The sequence below is a fragment of the Culex pipiens genome, chromosome 3 (genome assembly GCF_016801865.2).
Source record: "Culex pipiens pallens isolate TS chromosome 3, TS_CPP_V2, whole genome shotgun sequence".
NCBI classification, from domain to species: domain Eukaryota; kingdom Metazoa; phylum Arthropoda; class Insecta; order Diptera; family Culicidae; genus Culex; species Culex pipiens.
The window spans coordinates 67,926,776-67,949,828 of NC_068939.1; the positions used below are offsets into that span (position 1 = coordinate 67,926,776).

At 40.9% G+C, this 23,053-nt stretch overlaps 4 protein-coding genes across 4 annotated transcripts; 1 reads left to right on the forward strand and 3 right to left on the reverse strand.

The window, feature by feature from the left end:
* Positions 1-1,073: 1,073 nt before the first annotated feature.
* LOC120424649 (charged multivesicular body protein 6-like) lies at positions 1,074-2,221 on the reverse strand. The gene is made up of 4 exons (XM_039588820.2): positions 2,088-2,221; positions 1,917-2,026; positions 1,422-1,855; positions 1,074-1,362 (listed from the first exon to the last, which is right to left on the reverse strand). Exons 1-4 carry the CDS (start codon positions 2,160-2,162, stop codon positions 1,319-1,321), a joined length of 663 nt encoding a protein of 220 aa, XP_039444754.1. The 5' UTR covers positions 2,163-2,221; the 3' UTR covers positions 1,074-1,318.
* Positions 2,222-5,572: 3,351 nt separating this feature from the next.
* Positions 5,573-9,019, reverse strand: LOC120424653 (esterase B1). Its single transcript, XM_039588826.2, has 4 exons — positions 8,727-9,019; positions 7,136-7,273; positions 6,202-7,083; positions 5,573-6,140 (listed from the first exon to the last, which is right to left on the reverse strand). Exons 1-4 carry the CDS (start codon positions 8,865-8,867, stop codon positions 5,679-5,681), a joined length of 1,623 nt encoding a protein of 540 aa, XP_039444760.1. The 5' UTR covers positions 8,868-9,019; the 3' UTR covers positions 5,573-5,678.
* A 6,004-nt stretch (positions 9,020-15,023) lies between these two features.
* Positions 15,024-18,163, forward strand: LOC120424643 (esterase B1-like). The gene is made up of 7 exons (XM_039588812.2): positions 15,024-16,196; positions 16,250-16,387; positions 16,461-16,611; positions 16,668-17,059; positions 17,118-17,462; positions 17,516-17,770; positions 17,827-18,163. Exons 1-7 carry the CDS (start codon positions 16,056-16,058, stop codon positions 18,025-18,027), a joined length of 1,623 nt encoding a protein of 540 aa, XP_039444746.1. The 5' UTR covers positions 15,024-16,055; the 3' UTR covers positions 18,028-18,163.
* LOC120424642 (aldehyde oxidase 1-like) lies at positions 17,997-23,053 on the reverse strand. The gene is made up of 6 exons (XM_039588811.2): positions 22,894-23,053; positions 22,659-22,831; positions 22,077-22,596; positions 20,902-21,231; positions 18,183-20,843; positions 17,997-18,126 (listed from the first exon to the last, which is right to left on the reverse strand). The coding sequence occupies exons 1-6, from the start codon at positions 22,931-22,933 to the stop codon at positions 18,056-18,058; spliced, it is 3,795 nt and encodes a 1,264-aa protein (XP_039444745.1). The 5' UTR covers positions 22,934-23,053; the 3' UTR covers positions 17,997-18,055.

Here is a 23,053-nt window from a genome sequence, read left to right on the forward strand (position 1 = left end):
TTATAAATTATTGCCACTATTGGCAGTAGTGAAAAAACTCCCGGGTCCCGGGAATTCCCGGGAAATGGCCAAACTCAAATCTCGATTCCCGGGAAATTGAAAATCTCGAGAATCGTCACCCTCTAGTTATCACTCAAAATAATGTTCAGCACAATGTTGCATGAAAATATATGTGGTTGTTTTCCATATGGATGTTCATGCCAAATCTACGTGAACCTCTAGTGGCTAGGCTGTATGCATTTTCAAATATACCAATACAGTCATACCCCACATCACAAGAATGTCACGTTACGGTTGCAGTAAATTCACGCAAGCTCTGCCTGATTGGAATGCAAATATCATATGATTTTCTAATGACTTTTACAGCGGGGGAGGTTGGGGGTGGGGCATTTTCTTCTTGTTTTTTTTTGTTATTGATGATTAATTTTGAATGAAATAATTGAGCAGCAGTTTTAAACTTTTATTTTCGCTGTTTTTATTCACTTATACACAATCACACTAGCACGACAATCTCAATAACACAACAACACTCTACACAATACACTCGTTTTACATGTCTGGAAATTCGTTTTACATTCTCGTTTTACATTCTCGTTTTACATTCTGGAAATATATGAGTACTTCCTTATGCACTTAAGGTGAAGCCGTTGATCATTTTCGAAGAAAATTGATCATCACTATAAAATATTCTGTATTAAATTCAATTTAACGAATTTCAGCACCAAAAGGAATCAGCGTGTGCCGGTTGTTGCCTTCTTGAAGCCACTGAAAGAATTTTTGATCTAAATCAAATGTGCTTCAAAATTTATATAATTTTGTGGCACAGTCATTGACGTCCTAGTTGGCAATCATTGATTAATGACTATTTCCATAACTTCACAAGGAATGGGATAATCGTTACCAAAAGGAATCAGCATGTGTAGGGCACTATTCAAAACAACTTGTTGAAGGAATTTTGTCAAAATATTGAAAGCGACGCAAAATTTATATCTTTGAACGAAAAATCATGACAATGATGGAAGTCTTCACGTTAAGCATTTTTTTTTTCAATCGATTCGGTGTCTTCGGCAAAATAAGTTGTAGGTACATTATTTATTTTAGACATTAGAATATTTTATTCTTTACGATGCAAAATATACATTCTTGCATATTTTTCTGACAATCTGCTTCAGAAAAAAAGCTAAATGTTTCTCTCTCAAAATCATTCCAACGCACAATGCTTTCTGGCAAAAAATCTGACAACTGATTAAAAATGTAAAATAGCTGTCCAGTACTGACGACGACTTCCAAGAAAACCTCACATTTCCTTCCATCATAGTTACGATGCCTCCAAAGCGACCTTTTTCCCAGATCGTTCGCCGCCTGCAAGAGACAAAAAGGTTAAAGTTCTTCACTTTTCCAACATCTAACAAAACATTTACTTTTCTCTTTCCGCTTCCTTTCTGCGGCAGCCGCCGCCACAGGATCGTCTTCGGGCACGTCCGGCAATCTTGCGCCGATATCTTCCGGCGTCTTCTCCGGCCCTTCTTCCGCGGCGACCAGTGCGTCTAGTTCGGCCAGCACCTCGTCCTCGTCTTCTTCGGACAGAACACCGTTGAGCAGGGCGTCAATTTCCTGCTGCTTTTCGATGCTTTCGCGCGTTTCGTCCAGAATCTGCTCAACCTCGTCGATCGACAGGATTTCGTTGACCTTTTTGAGCGCCTCGTTGCCCACCCGGAGGCCACTGATGACTTGCGCCTCGACTTGGGCGAACTCAATGTCCGAAGCGAGCTTCTCGATCGTTTCCAGCTGGGCGTCCGTGTTGGAGAGGAGCTTCTCCTGGTACTTTTTCTTTCGGAGGAGGGTTTTGGCGCGCCTGTGAAGTTAAGTTATTTGAAAGATCAACAAAAAACATATTTATGGGGTTTCAAACTTACTCTTTCCGTCCCGTTGATAAACATTTCTTAGCCATTTCGCGATCTTTTTCAAGCTGCAGTTCGATTCGCTTCTGATATTGTTTCAGTTTATCTCTTTGTTGTTTGAGTTGCTGCAATTTTTAAATTTTATTTTTCAGTATTGCATTTTTTTAACTTGTTTTGCGTCTTTACCAGAACTGCTTTGTCTTGTTCCGTCACTCTGCTCACTTTGGCCTTGGCCGACGATTTTCCGAAAATGTTGCCCATTTTGCGCCCGTTTCTGATTTATATCACAATTTTGTTAGGGACAAATGATTCCCTAATTAGATTAACATAAAAATAATAATTTGGTTTTTGGGAAAAATCGTACAAAAGTTTATTTCTCTGATCAGATGAGTCAATGTTTTTGTTATCGCTTTGTTTTGACTTTTCTCGGTTTGCCCCTGTGGTGAATTTTATTGATATTTCGGTTTACAGTTACAGGGTTGTAGTTTAAAACTAAAAACTAAAAACTAAAAACTAAAAACTAAAAACTAAAAACTAAAAACTAAAAACTAAAAACTAAAAACTAAAAACTAAAAACTAAAAACTAAAAACTAAAAACTAAAAACTAAAAACTAAAAACTAAAAACTAAAAACTAAAAACTAAAAACTAAAAACTAAAAACTAAAAACTAAAAACTAAAAACTAAAAACTAAAAACTAAAAACTAAAAACTAAAAACTAAAAACTAAAAACTAAAAACTAAAAACTAAAAACTAAAAACTAAAAACTAAAAACTAAAAACTAAAAACTAAAAACTAAAAACTAAAAACTAAAAACTAAAAACTAAAAACTAAAAACTAAAAACTAAAAACTAAAAACTAAAAACTAAAAACTAAAAACTAAAAACTAAAAACTAAAAACTAAAAACTAAAAACTAAAAACTAAAAACTAAAAACTAAAAACTAAAAACTAAAAACTAAAAACTAAAAACTAAAAACTAAAAACTAAAAACTAAAAACTAAAAACTAAAAACTAAAAACTAAAAACTAAAAACTAAAAACTAAAAACTAAAAACTAAAAACTAAAAACTAAAAACTAAAAACTAAAAACTAAAAACTAAAAACTAAAACTAAAAACTAAAAACTAAAAACTAAAAACTAAAAACTAAAAACTAAAAACTAAAAACTAAAAACTAAAAACTAAAAACTAAAAACTAAAAACTAAAAACTAAAAACTAAAAACTAAAAACTAAAAACTAAAAACTAAAAACTAAAAACTAAAAACTAAAAACTAAAAACTAAAAACTAAAAACTAAAAACTAATAAAAAATTATTGAAGTGGTAATGCAGGGTACATCACCGAAATTGTGTGTGTGAGTAGAAAAGTTTTTTACACTGAGTTTTGTATTTGAAGAATTATTTTTTATACCATCGTTGATCGAAAGGCACGACGTCGTGTGAATTTTTGCATTAACCCAAGATGTAATGTTTTTTTTACAATTTCTACTGTTAAAACGTTACTTAACCATCTTTAGGTGGTTGATGCCTTCATCACATTCATATATTAAAAGCATTGAGTCAAAATAGCATCATACCCTCTAAACACTTTAAACAAAAGCTTTAAATTTTCATTACTCATTTCTTATGATAGGGTTGTCAGATAATACATTTTTTGAGCTCGTTGGAAAGGTCGTATTCTACATCCGGAAAACCTTATTATCCAAATATCTGAGATCCGGCCTCACAAAATGGTATAAATAACACTTAAGACCCAATTAAAGTTGTAGGGTTTATCATAGCTGTTACAACTATAAAACCAATCAGCCAAAACCAGCATTAAAACCACTTAGTCGTAACAAGATCCCCAGAACTCAAAACCCAAAAGGACCTCTGCAAAAAGATGTTACAGCCGATTTATAAAACCTTCATAGGTCTTCAAAGTCTTATGCCAAACACGTTATATTCTGGCAAAAAAAGTGCCAAATGATATGATGGAGATGGTTGTCAAAAATGGCGATGATGAAAAGATAGATATTGGAGGTTATTAATAGTAGTTTATGCAACAAGTTGCAAAAAGAGGATTTTTTCAGCACGAGTCGTACATTTATCCAACGAGGTTTACCGAGTTGGATAAATACGAAGAGTGCTGAAAAAATCAAGTTTTGTAAGGAGGTCCATACAACATTTTTTGCAATTCCAAAAAACACCCATTGAGTGAAATTTTAAGTCGAATTTTCATGTATTTTGTCAATAAATCGTTTAAATCAAAAAGATGTTGAAAAGTGTTACTTTTCCAAACAAGTGCTGAAAAGTTCAACTTTTCAGCACCCATTTCAGTGCTGAAAAGTAGAACTTTTCAGCATTTATTTTGAAAAGTGTTGCTATTCGATTCTGTTATTTTTGGTACAGAAAAGTAGGCTATTTCGTCGTTCAAGAATGACAGGAAAAGTAAGTAGTTTCACGACGGAATTGCAAAAAATATTTTTTAAGCTCATTCCTCGCAAATCGTGGCTCAAATTCAGCTGCGGTTGAAGTTTTATCGATACATGTGGGGGAGATAGAGCCAAAATAATCAACTCCCTTAATCAGAAATATTTCTGTTGCAATCACAGTTTTTAATAATTTTTTTAATTGCATTTTTTCAAAAAGGTCAAATTATTTTAAAACTTCTATGGCTATGCTAACGATGACAGAAATTCGTCATAAATGTGTGTTTTCATCAAATTTTGATCAAATTTATGCTTTTTCTATTTTTTCTACAAAGATGGCGGTCTACACGTTAAGCGCCATGTTTAAACATTGCTATTTGGCTGCGTTAAATGCACTTTAAGGGTGCACAGCAACAAAGGAAGTTGTTGTCTTCTTATTCCAAAATTGTCAAACTTACGGACCCAATCCTGCAACTACGGGATTGTAAAATTAGTGAAACTTTGTTGTAAATTACTTTGTGGACAGTATTTTAGGGGATGAATCAAAAAATATTTCGATAGTACCCGTAGTTTTGAAGATACTAAAATGTCTGTAACAAAAATCTGGGTGCAAAAGTTCTGGTTGCTGTGCACCGTTAAGGAGTTTAAAGTTTTAAGTGCGCATTTTGCATGCCTTATGCAACAACAACCTTGGTTTTAAAGAAGCATGGAATAAAACCGTTTGGCATGGCATTGCCATTTGGTTTTCAAGACTCTCTTAAAACTTTCATAAAACCTTATTGAAAGCCAATTGGCTTTTATTTTTACCAGGTTTTATGTCCGAGATCCTATTAATTAGCTTTTGCTTATTGGTTGCGGTGAATACAGAAATAAAGCTATTAACCCCTTCCCGCCCAGAGCCAAATCGAGATTTTTTACGTTTTTTACCATTACTCGTTACTGGATCGACCAAAATGGATAATATTTTTATGGTTATAAGCCAATAATCTATATAAACTAACGCAGGTTGACCTAGGTTGAAAAAAATGCATGGTTGCAGAGAAACTTAATTTTGAAGACAAAAATTAGTGGTGCTCTGGAGTAACCATGGGCGTTAGAGGGTTAAGCAATCAAAATACTACCATAAAACCTTTAATAAAACTAGGTGGTTGCTAGTTGGTTTAAAAATGTTACTTAGGTAGCTTATAACCTTTGATAGGGTTGTCAGATCTTCAATATGTTGAACACAAACAAAAAAGTTAGCGGAATGACTCCAAGAATAAAACTTTTGTTATATAGTATAAATTTATTCAACAATACATAATTAAAATAAAACAACAGATTAAATAAGGCATTGCAAAATCTCAATAGGATATTTTAAAAACTTTCTCCTCAAAACAGCTCATCATTCACGTACATTGCGTCCCACATGTCCAACCGGTCCGCATCCGGATAGTCAACGAACGCCACCCCGTCGTTGGCAATGTTCAGACACTTGAACGTGGGCTTCGTCTGCGCGTTCGGCTCAAAGACCACACCACCCTTCGCCGTCATGCCACAGTTTGGATCCCCGTTGATGACGAACGCGCTGAACACATCGACCAGCGTTTGCAGACCGCGGTACTCGAACGTTTCCTTGCCGGGGACCTGCTGGGTAAAGTTGGAAAACAGATAGGACAGCTCGTCGGCATGGGCCGTGCCGCGCAGCTTCGGGTCGATCATCATGATGCGGTAGTGGTTGTAAAACTCCGAATCCAGACAGATCCGGTACACGAAGGTGCGGGCGCGCGATCGAGCGGCGCGGGCAAGGATGGTGCGGTGCAGGCCGTGCCAGAAGACCCGGTCGGACATCATCTGGAATTTTTGTGGAGGGTTGATAAGTTGATGTGGTGATTGAGGTTAGGTTTGGACTTACATGAACGTATCCCAGGTTGTTCTCCATTGAAGGAATGCTGTCGGGGTAGTAACGTTGTTTCAGCTTGGCAGCAAACTCGATTCGTTTTTCCATGCTGATCTTCAAATTTGGAGGAACATTTCCCAGGAATAGATGAGGATGGGACAGTAGTTCCGGATGCAACTTGATCTTTTGCAGCAGTAGCAGTCCTTCTTCAGAAGTACCACCGATCATGATATCAATCTTGTCACCCCAAGCTGTTCGAGCCATCTCGAACGGTGCCTTCGGTATTATGCACTGTTCCGTCAGGTACGGTTCAACGGTAGGTCCAAACGGAGTAAAGATATCATCCTGCATGTCCTGGTCCGTCAGAAGCTTCTCCTGGTGAGCAACAATGTCCTCCGGTTTGGCAGCTCTCAAGAATCTCAACGCTCCGGACTCACCACCCTGTCCATCCCAACCGATGGCCTTCGCCAACTTCTCAACCCAGTTGCGTTGCCTGGTCAAAGACCAACTGGAATACGTACTCCCAGACATTACGATAGCCCGCTGAAACAAGTCCTTGGACGCATCCGAAATCAGATGATACTGAACCGAAGCGGCACCTGCGCTATGGCCGGCCAGGGTCACGCGCTTCGGGTCTCCTCCAAAGGCGGCAATGTTCTCCAGAACCCAACGAATGGCCAAGTTCTGATCTTTGAGTCCGGCATTACCGGGTACGCCATCCTGCTCCGATTGACAACACAGAAAACCTAACGCCCCAATACGGTAATTGAACGACACCAACACGATATCCTTCTGAACCAGGAAATCCGGCCCGTACAGTTCGGTTCCGCTGGTTCCTTCCGTGAAGCCCCCGCCGTAGATGTACAGCATCACCGGAAGAGGGGTTGAAGGGTTGATCTGGAGAAATCGTGAATTCAGAGTTGAAATTGATTCTTTGAAACCAACTCACCTCCTTCGCAAACACGTTGATCTTCAGACTGTCCTCGCAGCCGACGATCTTCTGGAGGCGCCGGTCGAAGTGATAGCAGGGCTCGCATTGCTGCGTGCAGTCCAACGTTTCGGTCCACTTTTGCGGTGGAACTGGTGCCTGAAATGTTTTAAAGTTATGTTTTTAAATTTCCAGTTTTGTTCGTTGCTTGTTTTGCGTTCAAGTCACCGGGAAATACAGTGCTGGTTAAAATATTTTACACAGTGAGGTGTGATATTTGAACGTTTCTTTTTATTAATAATTTGTTCGCAAAATTGCTGAGGATTTATGAAAAAAAAAAATGGTTTTGCAAGTTTGATCATTTTTTTAGCATTTTCAAAATGTCAAAACTACTAAATTTGATTGACAAATTTAATGTTATTTCCAGGAAGGTGCTGTGTCCTATCCCTCGCCTAGACCAGACCAAAATCCATGATAAAGCTGTCAGACCAATTGGGTACTAAAGCACGATTAAAAACCATTTCTGATCACTTTTTTTCATTTGAATGCAAAATTTTTTTTTGACAAGACAACATTTTTTCGATGGATCAACTATGGTCCCCTTGGAACGAGCTGTCAAGTATGAACTTTTCTGTCAAGAAGGACCGCGAGGTTAATTTTTCAAAATTGATTTGAAAATCCATTTTAAACTCTTTGTGGTCGTACAAAGGGTCATTGTACTCAGAAAAATTTGCTTTACCGCTGTAAACAATAATGTCAGCAATCTAAGCTTCATTTTAGGACCCAATTCTGTCAGACCAAGACTGTCAGACCAAAGAGCAAAAAGTAAACAATCTTGGTCTTCGACGTAGGTGCACACAAATCAAGAAAAGAAAATTTGAAAAAGAATTTTATTTTTCCATTTCAATAACTGGTTTTGGGCTGCAAAATTAAATGTACGTTGGAAAATGATTAAACAGTGCGGCGTCCTGTACACGGACAATTAAATAAGCAGTTAAAAGCCTTATTCCTCCACTTTTTTTTTATCACATTTTCGGTTTACACCTGAACAATCTTGAAATTATTTATGCGGATTTGTGATTCCTCTCGTTTCATCATTCCCTTGGTTATTTCGAAGTCATTTGAAAATGTTATAGCATGCAGTTGATAGGTTTTCTGAAGATTTTTTTGTTTTACAAAAATTTAGATTATTGAACAAAATAAAGATTAAATCATAGATTAAATTAAATTTTAAACAGTCTAATGTTTCAATAACTTCTACTTGCACAGACTTCATTATCAATTGTCCAACAAACAATTTTGGATTAAGTTTATGGTCTTATCTTTTATCAAAATGGAAGTCACTGCCAAATTTATGTTTGACTTTGTCACTCTTCAATTTATTTCCAGCCTAGACCATGACTGGTTTGTACGTGTCCAAGTACAAAATATTTATTACATTTTATTTTTATCAACAAATATGTCATGTCATTGCGGTGAAGTATCAACCCGCGGAGGTCACACTCTTAGATACAGCGCTAATCAGCAGCACTCGTTGCTCTTTATTTGAACAAAAATGCACTTGCACATCCATAAAATTTGAACAGCACTTGAAACAATTTACCACTCTCACCTTAAACCGCAGCTCCCCTTCCGGTGCCCGGGCGTACGGAATTCCCTGAAAGCTGACGTACTCCTGTCCCAGCAACGATACGTTCCGTTTGCCCCGGACCGGGCCGTATTTGGTCTGAACGGTTAAGCTTTCCAAACTCATCCTACGTAGATTGGAGTTTTTTTGTTGCTTAAATTTTCGCTATCAGCTGGGTGTGACTCTTCGAAGTTTTTTTTTTTCGTTTTGCTCAGCTGAAATTGACTTGCACCAACCAGCTCGGTGCGCTGCCCACTCTGTACTGATGATTTGTGGAGCTGAAAATTGCGATGTTGGTGGTAGTACGACTTGCTTCAAATACAGATTTTTCAGCACAGACTCGAAACTCAAATTAAACGACTTTTTGAATTTCAAGAGATTTGAAGTAATTCTCCAAAAACCTTAATTAAGAATTTTCCTCTTGTTTAATTTTGATACAAAAAATAATCATGAAATTCAAATTTGTGCCGAAAACATCTTCATATGTGACAAGCTTGCAAGTAGTGGTTTTGAGCCGGCTTTTATTTATAACGTTTATTCAGTATCAGCTAACCGGCGATGGATGTGTGAACGGATAAGTTGCGAATGTGGTGTAGAAAAATCTCTGCTAAATATATTTAATGTTTAACTTGTCGTTTGGACATTTACTTTCGAATAACGTTACAAAGTTACAGTTTCAGCATTCAATTGGGTCGATAACTAAAAAACAAATCAAATGGTCAAAGAATGAAAGATAAAAAAAACTAATTGGGGTTAGAATATTTTTAAATTTTATTCTGTGAATCAGGTACAGAGCTAATTCGCTTATTCGAATTAAACTGCATTCGAATGAGTGAATCCCAATTCGCTAATTAGAACGACTGACAGCTGTTAAAAGCTGGAAACCACGTGTTCGAAAATTGTCGAAAAATTGTGTTGAAACGTCAACGTCAAGTTTGACATCTGGTTTTGACGGTTGAATATTTGAATATTAATTCGAATACGTTCGAGTTAGCGAGCATTGCGAGTACACGGATAGAAATCCTGTAAGCAAATCCGGTGAATCTATGTTGTCGAATTTGTAAACATTGCAATGTTTTCCAAATAGTCAAACATTTTTTCGATTTAAATGTAAATGTTTTCAAATTCAACAAAATTGTTGTTCAAAATCGGAAAAAATGTTGTCGATTTTGGAAACATGGAAACATTTCACTGTTTTCAAATTCGACAACATACAGTTACCGGATTTGCCAGAAATTTGAAATTTGTATCATGTAAAATTACAGTTTTTGTTCAAATTTTGATAGAACATTCACAGGAAAACCAAAATAGACAATGAAACAACAACAAAATGCTGTCTCTATTCATTCTGCAGTCCCGATTCACCCAAGTTGACGGCACATGATTTTCTCGGCTTTGGCTGAAATAATGTTGTCCGAATTTGTTCCATTCGGTCCAGTTTCGGGTCTCAGGGATTGTATTGAATGTTTTGAAGTTAAATATAGTTGTTCTATAGTTATAAGGGTGTTTCATTCAAAAACATAAGTTTGATCACCCCTGGTTTAAAGAATCACGGTGCTCAAAATACCATTATTATGAAAAAATAGGCAATCGTCGATTTTGGTTTCTATTGATTCCTTACACCTCTAAGCAAAAAAATGAAAACATTCGCTGATGTAGTTTTTGAGTTACAGCCATTTTAAGATGTTATATTCAATTTTTAATAATAAACCCAATATAATCTATACAATTTTAGCATTTTAAAGAACATGCATTTTGCCTTATATGACTGTCAAGTAAATCTGGGCCGAGTTTCAGAAGTTTTGTTGCAAAAGTTTTCGAAATACAGCTATTTTAAAATTTTATTTCCAATTTTTCTTTAAGAAAAACAATCAAATCCATTACTTACATAATAAAATATACAAAATTATTTTTAAAAAACATCATATCGACGCCAACATTTCAAAAAGCATCATGTAAAAACCGTGCGTTTTCAGAAAAACGCATTTGAATGTTGATCATAATTTTTCAATTTCCATTTTAATATAAAACAATGATAACAAACGATGAAAAACGTTGCTTTTATTGATACTCCGTCATTATATTTAAGAAAAACAAACATAACTTCTTTCGAAACTAGTTTCGAAATCACCAACGTCTATTAATCTTCTCATTGAAAAGTGCCGGCGACAAAATTGGGCGAAAAGTTCACCGCCCGGAGATCGCGAGTTGGCGCGAGCGAATGAACACCGCGAAAAAAGATTCGGGGGTGCATTGGGGTTAAATGATCATTTCGTCATTCGGTTTAATTAAAAAATAATTATTTTTTCGTAAATATCGCTACTTTAGTGCGATGTAATTAATTTTTACAGTAAATTAGGCATTGTTACATCAAATTTGACCTTTTAAACGAACTAGAATGGCCAAATTTTAAAACATCAATGTTTGCCAATTTGACCGTTTTACCCCCAATTCCCCTTGTAGAACAAAAGAAAAGTTCATCCGCGGTCTGTCAGCAGCGCGCTGTTTTGTTTGCTGGATCAACATTTGGAAATGTCGAACGTTGAAGGAAATCGCTCAAAAAATGGAAATTAACCGATTTCAAATGTTATGGCCGCAAATGAATGGTAAGGGTGGCTAATTTTTGATTCCGATCTGTAAAACTAGTTCTGGCGAGGGTTCTGGGCACTGCGGCAATCGATTTTACCGGCGGGTTGCTTCCGGTTGCATTTGATTTGAGGAGAAGGTTTTTCAATCCACCAGTGGCTTATTCGGGGGCAACAGTTTCGGTAATCCGGAACTTCCGGTAAGTTTTATATTTGCAGTGTTTAGCATGAAAAACAAACTTAGACCAATCATTCAAGTGTGCGCTCTTTTTGAGGAGGGGGCGCAAACCGAAGAAGAACGCAACTCGGGGGAGCGTTATTTCGGGGTTTGCGCGCCAATCGAAGGAGCGTTATTGCAGGGTTTTGGCGTATAATGGGATTTTCTTTTTTAATTTTATTTACAATTAAACGAAACATTTATATAAGGGGTCATCCACAAAACACTAATAATGGGCCATCCTCAAATCTGGGTATCCAAGAACTCCCGGATGTCATGGCCTAGATAGCTACCTGATCAACGGAGGTCTCGACGGAGGTCTATAGAGCTATCTACGTGCGTATGTATTGCGTGTACGTACACGAAAAAAAGTGAGGTTAAATTTTGTCCGGCCAGCAAAATCAAATGGTGCGCTAGTGTGCGTACGTGAAACGTCATAAAGCTCTATATGGGTGAATTAACCATCGGTATATACACTCAACCCCCGATGGTTGGTCACTTTTTCGTTTGACACTTTTTTAGATTGTACCCCGTTGGTTGGTTAAAGTCAAACTAAAAAGTGACGAACTGTCACTTTTTACACGGCGCTCACGCACACTATCAAAACACACGTTTGGTAGTGTGCGTGAACTCCGTGTAAAAGGGGTGTCAAACTAAAAAGTGACCCCGTTCGTCTGACAACAGTTGGTGTCAAACCATCGGGGTTTGAGTAGCTTCAGTGAACAACGATGGACACACTGGGGTACGTTGGATTGTTATAAGTCTTCTAAGAACTCCTTGAAGTTATGACCTGGATATCAACCAGATCAACGGAGGTCTATATGGGTGAATTAACCATCGGTATAGCTTCAGGTTGCTTCAGTGAACCACAATGGATACTAGCCCGGGTCAAAAAAATTAAAAATGCTCAAATCAAAAAGTATATGAGATTGCCCGAAAGAGTACTCAAAATGGGGCCTCCAGCCCAAATTTCAGCCCATTTGGTTGAAAATTGGCTTGCCTTGAGCAGGAACAAGTTTAAATGGGAATTAACCCGTAAAACTTGAGCAATTGGGTACATTGCTCTGTACAAGTCTGTCGTTGAAATTTAACGACTTTTGCATACCATGGGGTCCAAGAGGATGGTCTGAGGAACAATTCCTCTGAAGGGTGCAAGATGATCCGAGGTCTCTAATTTTGCCTAGAAGCAGATTCATTCCGGCGTCGCCGAAATTCTCATGGTCCCAGCAAAATGTACAGGGATAAATCAAAGCACACTGAGAAGGCTGCCTCGATCAGAGGACGCCACATGTCAATCAGCCACCACGTGGCAGGAGGATTTCTCCAAATTTGGCTTTAAAAGTGATTCTGTCAATGTTATAACATTTTATTTAGCCAGATATTTGTGCAAAAACGCTTTATAAACGTCAAATATCATTTTAAACTTCAATTTCCAGATACCCTCCTGCCACGCGGTGGCTGATTGACATGTGGCGTCCCCTGATCGAGGCAGCCTTCTTAGTGTGCTTTGATTTATCCCTGTACATTTTGCTGGGACCATGAGAATTTCGGCGACGCCGGAATGAATCTGCTTCTAGGCAAGATTAGAGGCCTCGAATCATCTTGCACCCTTCAGAGGAATTGTTCCTCAGACCATCCCCTTGGACCCCATGGTATACAAAAGTCGTCAAATTTTAACGACAGACTTGTACAGAGCAATGTACCCAATTGCTCAAGTTTTACGGGTTAATTCCCATTTAAACTTGTTCCTGCTCAAGGCAAGCCAATTTTCAACCAAATGGGCTGAAATTTGGGCTGGAGGCCCCATTTTGAGTACTCTTTCGGGCAATCTCATATACTTTTTGATTTGAGCATTTTTAATTTTTTTGACCCGGGCTAGTATCCATTGTGGTTCACTGAAGCAACCTGAAGCTATACCGATGGTTAATTCACCCATATAGACCTCCGTTGATCTGGTTGATATCCAGGTCATAACTTCAAGGAGTTCTTAGAAGACTTATAACAATCCAACGTACCCCAGTGTGTCCATCGTTGTTCACTGAAGCTACTCAAACCCCGATGGTTTGACACCAACTGTTGTCAGACGAACGGGGTCACTTTTTAGTTTGACACCCCTTTTACACGGAGTTCACGCACACTACCAAACGTGTGTTTTGATAGTGTGCGTGAGCGCCGTGTAAAAAGTGACAGTTCGTCACTTTTTAGTTTGACTTTAACCAACCAACGGGGTACAATCTAAAAAAGTGTCAAACGAAAAAGTGACCAACCATCGGGGGTTGAGTGTATATACCGATGGTTAATTCACCCATATAGAGCTTTATGACGTTTCACGTACGCACACTAGCGCACCATTTGATTTTGCTGGCCGGACAAAATTTAACCTCACTTTTTTTCGTGTACGTACACGCAATACATACGCACGTAGATAGCTCTATAGACCTCCGTCGAGACCTCCGTTGATCAGGTAGCTATCTAGGCCATGACATCCGGGAGTTCTTGGATACCCAGATTTGAGGATGGCCCATTATTAGTGTTTTGTGGATGACCCCTTATATAAATGTTTCGTTTAATTGTAAATAAAATTAAAAAAGAAAATCCCATTATACGCCAAAACCCTGCAATAACGCTCCTTCGATTGGCGCGCAAACCCCGAAATAACTCTCCCCCGAGTTGCGTTCTTCTTCGGTTTGCGCCCCCTCCTCAAAAAGAGCGCACACTTGAATGATTGGTCTAAGTTTGTTTTTCATGCTAAACACTGCAAATATAAAACTTACCGGAAGTTCCGGATTACCGAAACTGTTGCCCCCGAATAAGCCACTGGTGGATTGAAAAACCTTCTCCTCAAATCAAATGCAACCGGAAGCAACCCGCCGGTAAAATCGATTGCCGCAGTGCCCAGAACCCTCGCCAGAACTAGTTTTACAGATCGGAATCAAAAATTAGCCACCCTTACCATTCATTTGCGGCCATAACATTTGAAATCGGTTAATTTCCATTTTTTGAGCGATTTCCTTCAACGTTCGACATTTCCAAATGTTGATCCAGCAAACAAAACAGCGCGCTGCTGACAGACCGCGGATGAACTTTTCTTTTGTTCTACAAGGGGAATTGGGGGTAAAACGGTCAAATTGGCAAACATTGATGTTTTAAAATTTGGCCATTCTAGTTCGTTTGAAAGGTCAAATTTGATGTAACAATGCCTAATTTACTGTAAAAATTAATTACATCGCACTAAAGTAGCGATATTTACGAAAAAATAATTATTTTTTAATTAAACCGAATGACGAAATGATCATTTAACCCCAATGCACCCCCGAATCTTTTTTCGCGGTGTTCATTCGCTCGCGCCAACTCGCGATCTCCGGGCGGTGAACTTTTCGCCCAATTTTGTCGCCGGCACTTTTCAATGAGAAGATTAATATGAAGCAAGATCCATCATTATTTTGAAATGCATATTATTTGAAACAAGGGTCCCGATTGTCGGTTCATAGATCAGAAATCACTCACTCATCGCCGAGCGAATCTTTGCCGACTGGAGCTCGTAAACATTCGCGAGCGAACACGAATCTAAGGCTGCCAGCGGCTTGCTCAATCGCTTCACTCAGCGACACAAAAACTTCGTGAATTTCTTTGCCTACTCCGTCCGTCGACCCGAGTCACACACGAATACGTTCAGAGAGGAGAGAACCTTTTAACATACCAGTTCGGCGCTCTTTTGGCCTGCATTACCACAGTGTGCCGTAAATTTGTATTTGGCAGGGTGGAAATTGCTTTTAAATCAACAAAATTGCAAAACATTTTTGAAAACATTGATTGCAAGCAGTTTAATAAATCAGCAAAACAAAGCCGATCGCAAACTACTTCGACTCAGCTTTGAGCGACAACGCACAATCGGCTCTCTGAACCACTCGCTGTACTACCCGATTGGAGTGAGAGGGAGAGCAAACAGAGAGTATTCAGTAGCGATCGGTGTGGAAGTGACAAACGGTTGGAAACGGTCAGATGAGATTTTTGTCGCATTATATTTGAAATGCTGGAATTGGAAAGATTTTATTGGGTCTCTTAGAAAAAGTCAGAAATAACAATTTAAAATGGCTGTAAAAATTATTTCAAATTTTAAGGCCATTATTTTCAAATATAGAAAAATACTAAAACGCGTTTTGCTCTAAACATGATTTGGCCTAAAATTTTCAAATATGGGCAGTCAAGCAATCATAAATACACGACTTTTCAGAGAATATCACAGATAACCCAACTCGCGCGCGTCACCAGAGCCAAACTCAGTTGATACCGCGTACTCGTATACGACCAGAGTACCAGCACAGGTGATCCATCATTGCGTCGCAAAGATAACAAATAAAAAAAAAACGACTTGCTATGATTAGGAGGGGGGCTTCTGGTGTGGGAACACGATGTTATCTATGCATGATTGCCATACCATCGTGCCATTAAAAGCCCCCTATCGAAGTCATTCGTGAGGCAACACCTGATTGTTAAACATCTTTCGGTACTATGGACGTCGAACATCCGGTTGTGCCGACCCAGTACGGTCCAGTTAGGGGGGTTCGTAAGTTGGCCGCAACGGGGGTTGATTACTACAGCTTCCAGCGCATTCCGTACGTGCAGCCTCCCGTTGGAGAGCTGAGATTTAAGGTAGGGTTTTGGGGTATTGATTGTGGAATTTGTTGTAAGGTTGATTTTTTTAGGATGCTCAACCGCCGAAACCGTGGACGGAACCGTTGGACTGTACCGTCCAAGGCCCGGGTGGATATCAGTACAGTAAGCTGCTGAACAAAATCATTGGAAGTGAAGATAGCTTGCACATGAATGTGTTCACGAAGAACGTAAGTTGAGTAGACCTTTGAACTGTTGGTGGTGCTGTTGTCGTGGTTATTGTATATATGATTAAAATTGTAGCTCAATAGCAAGCAGTTACTGCCAGTGATGTTGTACATCCACGGTGGAGCCTTCATGAGAGGATCTAGTGGAGTGGAGATGTACGGACCGGACTATCTGATACAGAAGGATGTGGTGTTCGTTTCGTTCAACTACAGAATAGGCGCACTTGGTATGATTTTTGATTCCTTGGTAGACAACCTTGAAGAATGCTCAACTATCCTTCAGGGTTCATCTCGTTCGATTCTCCCGTGCTGGGACTTCCGGGAAATGCCGGACTGAAGGACCAGAACCTCGCGCTTCGCTGGGTGGTGGACAACATCGCCAACTTTGGGGGTGACCCGAAGAACATTACGCTGTTTGGAGAGAGTGCCGGTGGTTGTTCCGTGCACTACCACATGGTGTCGGACCTGTCGCGGGGATTGTTTCAGCGCGCGATCGTAATGTCCGGCTGCGTGCTGAACAATTGGTCCGTGGTTCCACGAAGAAAGTTTAGCGAACGGCTGGCCAAAGCTCTAGGCTGGAATGGGCAAGGTGGCGAGCGGGCCGCTCTGGAGGTGCTCGTGAAGGCAGATCCGGAGAGCATTGTTCGCGAGCAGGAGGTTTTGCTGAATGAGAATGTAAGAAAAAACAACTTGTTAGCTTCAATAGTAGATACTTAGTGAATTTCATTTGTAGGAGATCGAAAATCGCATCCTATTCTCATTTGGACCAGTTATCGAGCCATACGTTACGAAAAATTGCATGATTCCAAAGGATCCAGTGGAGATGTGTCGTGAAGCTTGGAGTAACGAAATTGACATCTTAATTGGTGGAAACTCGGAGGAGGGTCTGTTCTGTCTCAACGGGATCAAGGAGAATCCCGCGATCATGAGTAACTTGAAGGACTTTGAGTACCTGGTTCCGCTGGAGCTGGACTTGGTCAGGACTTCTCAAAGATGCAAGCATGTGGGCAAGCAGATGAAAAAGTTCTACTACGGTGAAACGGAACCGTCGTTTGAGAATCGAGAGGGTTACCTTACGGTAAGATGATCATTACGCGTTTCAATATCTGCTACAAGCGTAGTTCTACACAGCTGATGACCGACAAGCTATTCCTGCACGGACTGCACCGTACGATCCTGTCTAGACTCAACTCGAAGAAACCATCGAAGACCTTTCTGTACCGCTTCTCCGTGGATTCGGACACCTACAACCACTACCGGATCGTGTTCTGCGACAAGAACGTGCGCGGAACGGCCCATGCCGACGACCTGTCGTACATCTTTAAAAACGTGTTCAACGATCCACCGGCGAAGGATACCTTCGAGCATCGCGCGATGATGAATATGGTAAGGAGGACTTCTTGGTTTTCTTTCTTTTATGTAGAGTAATTGAATGCTTACAGGTCGGCCTGTTCTCAACGTTCGCGAGCAACAATGGAAATCCCAACGGAGAGCTGATCAACGAATGGGAATCGATTGCGACGCCAACGGGACCGTTCAAGTGTCTCAACATCAACAACGACGGTTTGCAGTTTATTGAGTATCCGGAGCAGGAACGAATGCAGTTTTGGGATTCACTGTACAGCAAAGATAAACTTTATTAGCGATCATAAGTGTGTTACAAATACAAATTTATTGTAGTTTCAAGTGTTCAATTTTGCTGCCTGCAGCAAGGCAGATTTGTTCCGGGGTTGAGGGTGTCACTGAAATAAAAATACACGTTAGATTTATTCGTAATAACTCATGCGATCTCTCTTACCTATTGTGTACCATTCATCCGAAAGTCCAGCATCCTTGCGGGCAGAGTTCAGCGCGTGTCTCAGCGCAAACAGCAGCGATACCGTCATGTTCAGCGCCGGTTCTCCGGTGGTCTTCGAACGTAGCACAAAGGTCTCGTTGAAAGTATTGTGCAGCAGCTTAACCCGGAAATCCACCGGAATATCCTTCGCTCCCGGAAGGTGGTAGTTCCACGTTCGATTCGTCAGAAGCTGTCCGTTGTCGTCACTGTAGATCAAGTTTTCAGTGAAGTACAGCCCGATCCCCATCACGAACGCTCCCTCAATCTGTCCGACGTCGATCGCCGGGTTGATGCTCTCCCCAGTGTCTTCCAGAATGTCAACTCGACGCACAAGCACGTTTCCGGTCAGAACATCCACCTCAACTTCGGCACAGCTGAGTCCGTAGACTTGGTAGTTCTGGATGTCCCCTGCTTTGTACTGGTACATGGCGCACAGGTCGATCGTAAGCTTGTGACAGCGTTGCGTTATCTGCTCCCAGGACTCTTCCGGGAACTCGTCCCGCACCGGTTTGATGCGGTTCAGCAGAATCTCGCAAGCATTCTTGACCGCGAAGCTAGCTGCTTCGCTGGTCATGCTACCGCCGGAAACGCTAGCGTTCGGTGAGGTTAGACTGCTCATCGTTTTAATACTGATTTTGCTCATTGGGATGCCCAAGATGTGAGCCGCCACTTGGGTTACCTTGGTGTTGACGCCTTGTCCCATGTCGATTCCGGCTGTAGTGATCGAGACCGTTCCATCGATGTGGTAGATCGAAACTAGGGCGTGCATTTGACCGAAGAACACCTGCGGATATTCCATGGGAACGATCGCGATGCCGCGCTTCTTCCAGCGATTCGCTTCGTTGAATCTCTCAATCTCCTGCTTGCGCTGCTCGTATTGGACATCCCGGACAAACTCCGGAAGCAGTTCTCGTATTTTGTGGCTTTCACTCATGTTTGCCAACCTCACCTCCAGTGGATCTTTCCCCAAAGCGTGAGCAATGTGTTCCATGATATTCTCGGCCATGGTGATCCCTTCGTTGGTTCCCGGACCACGACACCAGGTATTGCTGGCAGAGTTGGTAACAGCTGCCTTCCCAACCAGCTTCCACCGGCTTGCATCGTAGCAATTCTTGTAGAACTGCGCCGTAACCCACTCGATGGGTTCGTTCAAGCTGCACCCGTAGTCCTCCAAGTAGTTGTTCAACAGCTTACAGATCCTACCGTCCCCATCCACTTCAACTTGGTAGTTGCTGATGCACGAGGCACGCTTACCAACCGCCTCCATGTTAGTCTCCAGCGACGGGATCAACCGAACAGGTCGCTGACTAAAGTGTGCGGCTATGGCACAGGCACAAGCAAATTGCGAAGCTCGCGAGATCTTCGAACCGAACGCCCCTCCCAACCGTTTGACGTAAAAGTTCAAGCTATTCTCCGGTACGTTCAACGCTTGCGCAACGGCAATTTGACAAATGTCCACCCACTGAGTCGAGCTGTACACGTCCATGCCGTCTTCCGTCGGTACGCAGATGCACATCTGGGACTCCATCGAAAAGTGGAACTGCCCGGGCAGTTCAAAACGACCCTCGATCTTCCTGTACTGGCCCTCAACCTTACCGTATTCCTCCCCCTCTTGATCGTACGGTTGATCGTGGATCCGATCCTGAGCTCCAGCGTCCAGCACGCGCTTCAACGTCGCCAAAACAGGTTCCCCATCGGGTTCACCGTAGCTAACCTGCACCAATTTCGCAGCCCGATGGGCAAGCTCAAACGTTTCCGCCAGGATCACCCCAATCGGTTGCCCGTAGTACAGCACCTCACCGCTGCAGAAGATCTCCTCGACTTCGGCGTTGTCCAACTCCGTTGGCATAAAGTCGTTTCGTCCGGGGATGTCTTTGGCGCTGTAAAAACCATGCACGCCGTCCAGATTCATCGCCTGTTCCGGGTCAATGCTGAGGATCTTGCATCTGGGACGCGTAGCGAGGACCAGCGCACCGTACAGCTCGTTCGGAACGTTTGGGAGATCTTCAATGTACTTGGCTTCACCGACTGTTTGGGCGAGACCCTCCACCTTGGGGACGTCCTTGTTCATGGGCCAGTTTTTCTGGATGGTTTGGAACTCCTGCTTGCTGGTGGTTAGTGGACGGTGCAGACCTTGGGCTGCGGATTGGTATTTTGAGGTTATCGGGATCTGATGTTTGGAGGCAATGTCCAAGATGGCGCGGTATAGCAGGGTAGTTGTTAAAAGCTTGCGATATTCAACGGAGGAGTCTCCAGGTTTCTCTTCTGGAGCAATCTCTGATGAGAGGATCGTGAAGGCGTTTTGTAGAACTTCGTCAGAAAAGATATTTTTACCACGCACGAAGTTCTCCGTGTTGGAGGCATGAATAAACGTTGAGTTGATTCCTCCAAAGCAAAGCGATGCCGATGTCACTAAAGATTTGTCCGCGTTGAATTCGAACAGAAATGCAGCGTTAACGTACGCGTGGACGCTCTGAGCACGTGGCATCACTTTGAATGATCTAAACTCAAACTTATTAGCATTCAGAGGAGGAAGAACAACGTTCAGAATAACTTTCTTGTTTAGATTCAATTTGGGAAAATCTTCAACTAGCACGGTGTTCAGCTTGCCACCAGCTTCAGCTGAAATTAATATTAAATTATAAAATTAAACAAATTTTCCACAAAACAAACAACAAACCAATCGTCAACTTAGCCCCCACCGCAGCCAAAATCAGGAACAAATCCGACGGAAACCCGTTGTGCTGATTTTTCATCCAAAGATTTCCCGCAATCGTACCCGCGTTCCGAACCGGGACGTTTGCGATAAAGTCGACGTGTTTGGCGAGCTCGGTGCAGTAGCGGAAATCAGTGCTCTTTACAGCCGCTTCCGTCAATATTTGCAGCAGCTGTGTCAACGTGGCGCTTGCCCCAACCGTCAGCGAGCTGCTCCCGAGGGAGTGGTACTTGAGCTCCTCGATGGAGCTGATATCGATGAAAACCTCCAGGCTGTCGGAGCGACGGTAGACACCTGGAATAGAGAGGAAAATATTTTGTTTTAAATTACTTTGTTTGGTTAGTTAATGGCAATTGAAAAATATTATAAAATAATCGTAACTCGGAAGTTTTGAAGTTTAAACAAACAACAGAATTGAATTTTATTGAATTTCCAGTGAAAGAATAAAGTTGTAAATTTCGGGTACAAATGAAATGATACAGTGTTAAGAAGCAAAGCGCAAAGCTTGGTTTCTTCGATTTTTATATCATTTATATCCAACATATAAAACATTGTTCTTTTGCAGGAAATCCACTAAACTTCAATTCTATCGATTGGAGCTTAATCAGGGATCCCAAATCAATCAAACCTTGATGATACTGAAGCGTTGACTAACATCAACTTAAAAAATTTCTATTAAGTATAAAAACTTAAATGTGGTAGTAAAGCTTAAATTTATCGTAAATTTTAAAATTTCGAACTAAATTCCAGCAATTTCCCTTATAAGCCAAAATTATGCTGATATAAGCCAAATAAAAAATATTCTTTGAAAATCCTCTCGATTACTTAGTATTTAACTGATCCATTCTTAATTTGATTCCAAATGTCCAGACAAAAATATGTATTTTTTTTTAAATTTTCGTGAAACCCAGGAAAAAAAAAGAAAAATATTTTTTGAAAGAGTTATAATGTCTTAAAAATAATAATAATAATAAAACAAAAAGCACGGGTATAAAGTCGATTTGAAATCAACTTATTATGCGATAACCAAACCTCGTCTAAACCCATTTTATCTCCCAGTATTGCGTCGTTTATCAGTCAACTGCTTTTATTTTTCACACAAATAGATTGTGAACACAATCAAGAGATGTGATACTTACCGTGTGCAGTGTTGCCAGCGACCAGCATGTACGGCCGCGATCCAATCTTCTCCAAAATTGCAAACACATCCTGCACGTTGTACACCTTGTGCCATTCGCGTTGATTTTCAAACACCAGATGCAGCCCTTTCTTGGCCAGTGGACCACACCGACCTTGACATGGTTTGCCGGTGTTTTGACAAATTTTCGGCAGCTCCTCAATATCTTGACATGCCACCTTGAGACAAGGTTCGGCATCGACTGCCAGCGATTTGAACGCGTCCAGAATCGGTCGATACCCGGTGCACCGACAGAGGTTTCCTCCGAAGGCGTTCTCGACCTCCTGCATGGTGACTTGACCGCCCTTGGACTCGAGCAAGCTGTACATGTTCATGACCATACCGGGTGAGCAGTACCCGCACTGGGTTCCGTTAAAGTGCGCGAGTCGTTGCTGGACCGCGTGGAAGCCCTTGGTTTTGTTGCCGATTCCTTCGACCGTTACGATGTCCAGCCCGTGGCAGGAGAACACCGGGAGAAGGCACTGTTGGAAACAAATGTTTACGAATTCGAAACAAAGGTTTGTGATTTAAAGAAAATTCTTACTGAATTAACTGCCCAGCTTTGAAGCTCCTTCGTGACCGGATGTTCACTGTTTACGTTTACGATACAGGCTCCACAACCGCCTTCGCGGCAGACCAATTTGGTTCCACTTAATTGAGCATTCTTGCGAATGAATGATCCCAAAGAGGTCTCAATTGGGACTTGATGGGGATTAACTGCGAATTGTATTTTTTTAAGTATAAAATTATAAGCTAGTAAATTGAGACATTTTACACACCTTTAAACAGTTTCCCGTTGATTGTAAATATCACTTCCATTGTCGTAAATAAATTATTCCAAAAAACGCCAATAACTTATCACAAACCGTCCACTTCGGTCTACCTCAACAAACTGACTATCGGTCTGAGTTAAACAGTGCGTCTATATATAAACCGACT

What these genes read in the sequence shown, in the direction of transcription:
- LOC120424649 (XM_039588820.2), bottom strand. Translation starts at nt 2,162, where the DNA reads ATGGGCAACATTTTCGGAAAATCGTCGGCCAAGGCCAAAGTGAGCAGA. An exon ending in TTATCAACGGGACGGAAAGA is followed by an intron (nt 1,856 to 1,916) that starts GTAAGTTTGAAA and finishes TTAACTTCACAG; the next exon opens with GCGCGCCAAAACCCTCCTCC. An exon ending in AAGGAAGCGGAAAGAGAAAA is followed by an intron (nt 1,363 to 1,421) that starts GTAAATGTTTTG and finishes TGTCTCTTGCAG; the next exon opens with GCGGCGAACGATCTGGGAAA.
- LOC120424653 (XM_039588826.2), bottom strand. Translation starts at nt 8,867, where the DNA reads ATGAGTTTGGAAAGCTTAACCGTTCAGACCAAATACGGCCCGGTCCGG. An exon ending in AAGGGGAGCTGCGGTTTAAG is followed by an intron (nt 7,274 to 8,726) that starts GTGAGAGTGGTA and finishes AAAACATTTCAG; the next exon opens with GCACCAGTTCCACCGCAAAA. An exon ending in TCAACGTGTTTGCGAAGGAG is followed by an intron (nt 7,084 to 7,135) that starts GTGAGTTGGTTT and finishes CGATTTCTCCAG; the next exon opens with ATCAACCCTTCAACCCCTCT.
- LOC120424643 (XM_039588812.2), top strand. Translation starts at nt 16,056, where the DNA reads ATGGACGTCGAACATCCGGTTGTGCCGACCCAGTACGGTCCAGTTAGG. An exon ending in TGAATGTGTTCACGAAGAAC is followed by an intron (nt 16,388 to 16,460) that starts GTAAGTTGAGTA and finishes TTAAAATTGTAG; the next exon opens with CTCAATAGCAAGCAGTTACT. An exon ending in CTACAGAATAGGCGCACTTG is followed by an intron (nt 16,612 to 16,667) that starts GTATGATTTTTG and finishes ACTATCCTTCAG; the next exon opens with GGTTCATCTCGTTCGATTCT.
- LOC120424642 (XM_039588811.2), bottom strand. Translation starts at nt 22,933, where the DNA reads ATGGAAGTGATATTTACAATCAACGGGAAACTGTTTAAAG. An exon ending in CAACGGGAAACTGTTTAAAG is followed by an intron (nt 22,832 to 22,893) that starts GTGTGTAAAATG and finishes TACAATTCGCAG; the next exon opens with TTAATCCCCATCAAGTCCCA. An exon ending in GGATGAATGGTACACAATAG is followed by an intron (nt 18,127 to 18,182) that starts GTAAGAGAGATC and finishes TTTTTATTTCAG; the next exon opens with TGACACCCTCAACCCCGGAA.